We start from the raw sequence: 6,165 nt of genomic DNA, 5'->3' as shown, positions 1-6,165 counted from the left end.
TAATCCTTTCATTTGTACATTTGCACTTAGCGAGCTGTCGTTATTAGTAGTCAGCACGGAAATAGAGGCATGTTGTTTGTCGGGCAAGCAAGCACGCACGCACGGCAAGCAAGAATTGCATTATGGGAACCACGAAACTTCTTTTCCTATTCATTCAACTCATCTGTTTTTTTTTAGCACGTTTGGTCCTCATTTGCGCATCGCGTGGGTATGGAGGCATTGATTGTTCACAGGGAAAGGTTGGGAGGAGGGACGGATTGGGCCATTTCATTTGATTTGGCTACTTAGTGTACACAGAAACCAGAGACCAGAACCTATTTAAATAGACTTATCTACGAATGAATGATTAGAAAGCAATCTTCCTTTCAATGAATGAACCAGAATAAAGTACGCCATATGCTGCATAACCTAACACCTGAAATGATTCGCTGAAAAGGAGGCAACCATCGTATCATCTGTATATAAACTCACGCTTCATTCGTGGAATCATGTCATGGTACCGTAATCGATAGCGTAAAGGGCGTCGAAAGGTCGTGCGTGTCATGTACTGTGTGTCTGCCGTGTGCTTGCTGGAAAAGGAAATTCGTTACTCGTGACAGAAATCCAACATCCCATCCCATCCCATCCCTCACTCCTCTCTCGTTCCCATCCAGTAAAGTAAACCAACAAATCTCATCTGCTCAAAAAACATCCTCATCCCAAACAAAAGAAGGATCAGGCCGAGTAAGCTCGCTCTTCTTCTCAGCACCAGTATTGACCAGCTCGCCGCTAGCCAAACGTATAGATTTAGGCATCTTCGGCATAGGGGGGACGCCGAGGCCGCTCGCTGGATCAGCGATGTATGCTACGTCTTGGCCATCGATCTTGATAGCAGTCGACGAGGGCTTTTTGTAATCGAGGCCTGTGAAGGAAGATGATGGAGGCGGGGAGACGGGTTGGCGTGAATTGCGGGAAATGTTGTTCTTAAGAAGCTTGCCAGATGCTGATGTGATGCGTCGAGGTGGAATAGCATTGGCTCGGGTGCTGGCGGAAGATGCTGGCTTTGTTGGGCTGGTTAATTTGGTAGTTTCCTGCGTAACTTTTTGCAGCTTGCGTAGAGGCTTGCTGGTGTTGAGCTTCTTCTTTTTGATGGTCAGATCAGAATCAGACTCCTCTTCTGAGCCAGATTCTTCGCAGGGTTTGTAACGACCACCATCATCAGCTAACCGCTCGTTGCTCTTTCTCTTCCTACGTGGTGCAGGTGCAGCTGCCTTTGCTTTATGGGGTGTTCGCTTGGCTGGCTTGGGTCGGGGGGTGATTTCTCGGTCAGAATTCTCGATGCCACCCTCGCTCTCCTCATAGGTGCTGTATCTGGCTTCAGATACTTCGGTGGACTCGTTAGCTACGTTTGACTCGTCCTCTTCCGGCCCAGCCTTGACCTTCTGCACGTGCTTTTTAACAGCCAAGTCTTCCGCCTCCCGGCTCTGCATAGCTTTATCCTCCTGATCGGTTGGTGGACGGGGCAAAGGCTTTTCAGTCCCATAATCTAAGACTACCTTGTTCTTTGTAACAGCCTCTTTCACATCTTCATCAACTCTAGCACCTAACATAAGCGAAGCGTTTCCATTTGATTGATTCCCCGACACAGCTCTGCCAATGCCATTGGGCGAGTCGATGTCAGCTAAATCACCCTCAGAGCTTACATAGCCACTTAAGAGTCTCTCAGAAGGAAGTGTAGACAAAGAGCCCGGCACGAACTTGTTTCGACCAACCCTTGGAGGTGGTTGGGAAGGGAGTGGTTCATGTTGAACATCAGCTAGCTGACGGCGTGCTGCCTCGAGCTTCCCCTCCAAGTCGCTTACACGCTTGACCAACTTCTGTTGCTTTTGAAGGTCTTTACGCGACGGAATCCTTCTTGCGTGGTTATGACTCTCTTGACACGAACCTGCGTCACTCTCGTAATTAAAAGCCTTCCTGATATTTGACAGCGAAGCTCTTGCAATATTGAATGACTGTCTATTTGGAGTTGATTGTCTGGAGCCCATGGCAGAACAAGAGCCGGTAAACCCGGGACTGCGGTCTCGAGAGCTGGTTGAAACTCTAGGAGGCTCGAGAAAGACGCGGCCCTTTCGCTTCTCCTCCCTGGTGATGCTCTCGCTACGTCGAAGTCCATCAAGTTTATCGTTGTCAAGTTCGATACCGGAGTCGTGCTTACTCGGTAGCTTTTTGAGGTCTTCCTCTCGAACGAATCTGCCACTGTTCGGGGCGCCTCGGAAATGGCCCGACTCCTTCAGCTCCTTGTATATTTGCTCCGCCTTCACTTGACGTTCCCTCAGAATTTGCTGCTGTGTAGTCTCCTCGTCATCGGGCTCTTGGTGATGCTTAGACCAGATCTTCCAATTGCTGGGGTTGAAAGATGCTGCAATAGATTTGCCAAATCGAAAGATACTTGAGTGACGGGATGTTTCTGACCTATCCGCGACTGAGGACACACCTTCAGAGGTAGTTCGATTGTGTGCAAACGGTTGAGGTTGTGCCATGCTCCGTCCTCGGCCCGCCTCTCGTTGGTCAGACTCGTATCTCTCATAGCTCTCCTCATCGGTGCCTAGATATGGAACTGGTGGCTTTTGGCTAGCCCTATCATTCATGCTCCCTTCAAGAAATTTGGATGGCCGAGTAGACTTGCGATACGTGGGAGAATTGAGGGCATTTCGGCTTCGAGGAGAGGCTTTAGCTGGAGCAGTATTGGGGGCGCTGGTATCTGTGAGAGGCCAATTGCTGGTTCGATGCCTCTTCCCTGAATGGAGCCCTTCCTCATCTGCCTCAGCCTCGCGGTTATCGCCATGATCTTGGGAGTTCGATAGGGCCTTGGAGTCACGGTGGCTGAACAGTCTCTTCGTGCCGGCCTTTGGAGTCGTATCTGTGTATTGGGTTGAAGGCTCTTGGTACTCGCCTGAATACCGATGTCTTGAGGTGTCCCGAGAAGCCTATTATGGGTCAGCTTCGTCCATGGTAAACAGGAGCATAGTGAGAGTGCCATGGCACGGGAGGGTGCAGCACGGGTAGATGAAGTAATTCTGTTTGGTCTTGAAACTTACCGAGCGGTTGGTAGCCATCTTGACGTCCTTACCAGTGTTTGATCTGGAATGGGGTCATGCACCAGCCGTTGTTTTGCTCGGACGGCTCCGTGTGCTTCCAGATCATAAATCGAAGTGTCGAAAAGAGTCGACTTCAGAGTTGGGCGTGTTGTAAAGTTGGTGTGGAGAGATGAATTGAAACAAACAAACAAACAAACAAACACAAGTGAATTGGAACCTCCGCTCTCTCCGTTTGGCCAATTGCCAGTTCCCCTATTTCCACGTCTCAGCTGGGCCGTTGTAGGTGAAGGAATTATGGATCGTATATACAGTAGTGAGATATTCGTATGCACGAAGACAGCGGTGGGTGCGTGCGTACGTGCAATGTCTTTTGTTTACTTTGCTGTCGCTCGAATCACTGCCGTTGACGTGTCTAGCCGGTGAAGCGAGACTGGGGTATTGGCGAGCACTAGAGGGGACGCCACCGCCAAACTAACGCTTGCGGAATACACGCTCAGGGGAAAATAGGAAAATAGGAATAACCTGCATATCGCCGTTTCCTTATAAGTGACTGCATATGCAAGTTAGATGAGAGAGGAGAAGCAGTTCATTTATAGATATACTGTACGTAAGGTAGGAATGCAGGTAGTTACTTGCATTCATGTGATAATTCGAGCTCTTATCTACAACTATGGTACGTGTGATAGTCAAAAGCTTTGAATGGTGGGAACATGGAGCGTATCCTCCACTCCACCATCCATAGGGGCAACGAATTAAGAGTCACAGCTTTCATTAGTACCATCATATATAATCATCGAGGCAAGTTTCCAAATTTCCAAAGTTCATCCATCTCATTCTTGTTCAATCAGCTCACATCACCACCGGCTTCCGGGATTCTCCCCAGTCTACCAAAGCCTTTCCCTAAATTACAAAATGGTGCCCCCAGAAACCGCCCGTGAAACAAATCTTTCCTCCAACTCAACTCAAGACATAGGAAATGTGTAGTAGTGTGAATCAACAAGCAAAGCAGCGCTTTCCTCCAATTCTAAGTGGAATGGGATGAGAAGAGACGTATGCTTTTAGCAGGAACAAGCTGATAGGCACCAAGTGGCCATATGCAGTTCTTCAATGCCGAGTAAAAAAATAAAGAAATCCAGATCGTAAATATAGAATGTGCGAAGTCGCAGATTCGGCAAGTAGAGCCATTCGTGAATCCTCTAGAGAATTCAGAGTAGGTATAAATGAAACCCGTGACATTCATCAAACGCCAGTAATAATATAACACAACCGTTTCCCAAAAGCCAATACCAAGACGTCCGCAACGGCACCATGCGTTTGACATGTCTAACCATCTTATATGAGAACACGAGGAGGCTCACGATGACGACCTGTCCCGTCGGCACGCTTGTATTCCAATTTTGGTTGGTTGTCCTCATCGTCATCAAACGCTTCATGGTAAGTTGTGCTAGGCCGCATCCCATTGTAAAACGGTTTGTTGTTCTCCGAAGAGTCGAAAACCGCATCATATACTCGTTTTCTAGTCTGGGTGGCATCTGGAGGTGCTGGAGCAGCCTGGTATTGATTGTAGGGACCTGAACGGTCCAAGCCGCGATCAAATCCAGGACTTTGAAGCGATGGAGCAATAGTACGGATGGATGAAAGAGGTGCCGGTGGAGAAGCAGAAGGCATTGACTTCAAAGGCGGCAGGGACGGAGGAGGGCTGTTATCTCGAGCATAGGGGTGATAGAGAGGTCGGTTGTAACTAGCCTCGGATGTGGGATATGGGGCGCCGTGCAGAGGGTTGGAAGATGGGAAGGGGGCCGAGGCTCTCCTGAATGGGTCGGACTCAAAGGGATCACGTTGCTCACGTGGTGGATTGGTAGGATGAGCAGATTGAGGGTACGGACGTTCGTGTGAGTATCCACTTGGAGGTGGAGGTGGAGGTGCAGGACGATACTGAGGGACGGGTTGGGGATAAGGATTCGGTGCCGTCTGGTATAATTGTGGTGCGGGATGAGGTGGTGCTGGTTGAGGAAATTGGGTTTGTGGTGGACCAGGACCAGGACCAGGCGGTGCTTGGAATTGCGACCCAGAATGTCCACCCATCCAGCCCAAATTGCCACCAGGCGGAGCAGGATGACCGCCAACAGGTGTTCCAGGGGCGCTATATTGACTATTGTACGGTTGCGGTGGATACTCTCCAGAGAGTCGGCGTTGCGGTTCTCTCCCCTCATCACTGCCAGCACTATTCGATCGCTCACGATATGGATCGATGGCCTGCTCAGGAGCGCGACCTGCACGAGCATAACCATCCTCAATGGCATTCGTATCTCCATATTCAGACGGTGCCTTGTCACGTCTTCTCATTCGAACATCACGTCTGATCCGGACTCTACATCCCTGTTCTGCGACAGTCCGGCTGAGTGTTGTGCTCTCAGCAAGGCCAAGGAATTTCTTTGCACTGTAGACGGTGAACATGTTGGACTTGATTTCCAATCGCCAGTCAAAAGATGATTCTGGGGCAGCTGGGCCCGGAATCTTAGCCTTCTGATCATTTGCGGGTTCCGCATCACGATCGTCTTTCTGCTTGGTCTCCTCGTAAAGATTGAAGCTCAGTTGGTATCTGCCTTCGTGGCGGACAGAGAGATCCGGGAATATGAAATAGCCTGCTTCGTTGGGGCGATCAAGATACGCCATGCCGGAGACAGGCATTCCAGTGAGGACTGGGATCTGTGGTGGTGATGGATGCATTCGACCATGAGCCATCGGACGAGCTGTCTCCAGAGTTGCAAACAGGAAGAAATTGGCGTCGTAGGAGAAGGTAATATCCTCGCCGGGTTTCGCGATGTTGCTGTCATCAAATATACGAAGCTCGACAACAGGCGGAGGATCAACCGGCCGTCTATCGGCGGACGCTTCAGATTGTCAGCGACTCTGGTCAGATGCACTGTAGCTAGAAGAGTTGATGCTTACACTTTGCTCCAGAGCCACATGCTCGCGCACGTTCTGGCTCTTGGATTACAGACAGACTGTATCTGAGTCTCCTCCCACCCTTAGTAACTCTGGTCCATTCCTTGGGGGTAGGTCGTGAGGAGGTTGCGGCGGCCAT

At 49.9% G+C, this 6,165-nt stretch overlaps 1 protein-coding gene across 1 annotated transcript; it reads right to left on the bottom strand.

Annotated features, from left to right (window-relative positions):
- Positions 1 to 4,409: 4,409 nt before the first annotated feature.
- Positions 4,410 to 6,165, bottom strand: VEL1 (Developmental and secondary metabolism regulator; the record flags this gene model as incomplete). Its single annotated transcript, XM_031147031.1, has 2 exons — positions 4,410 to 5,971; positions 6,030 to 6,165. 2 exons carry the CDS (start codon positions 6,163 to 6,165, stop codon positions 4,410 to 4,412), a joined length of 1,698 nt encoding a protein of 565 aa, XP_031008607.1.

The sequence above is a fragment of the Lachnellula hyalina genome (genome assembly GCF_007821495.1).
Source record: "Lachnellula hyalina strain CBS 185.66 chromosome Unknown contig00014, whole genome shotgun sequence".
Taxonomy (NCBI): Eukaryota; Fungi; Ascomycota; class Leotiomycetes; order Helotiales; family Lachnaceae; genus Lachnellula; species Lachnellula hyalina.
This window is presented reverse-complemented; position numbering and strand designations above follow the sequence as displayed.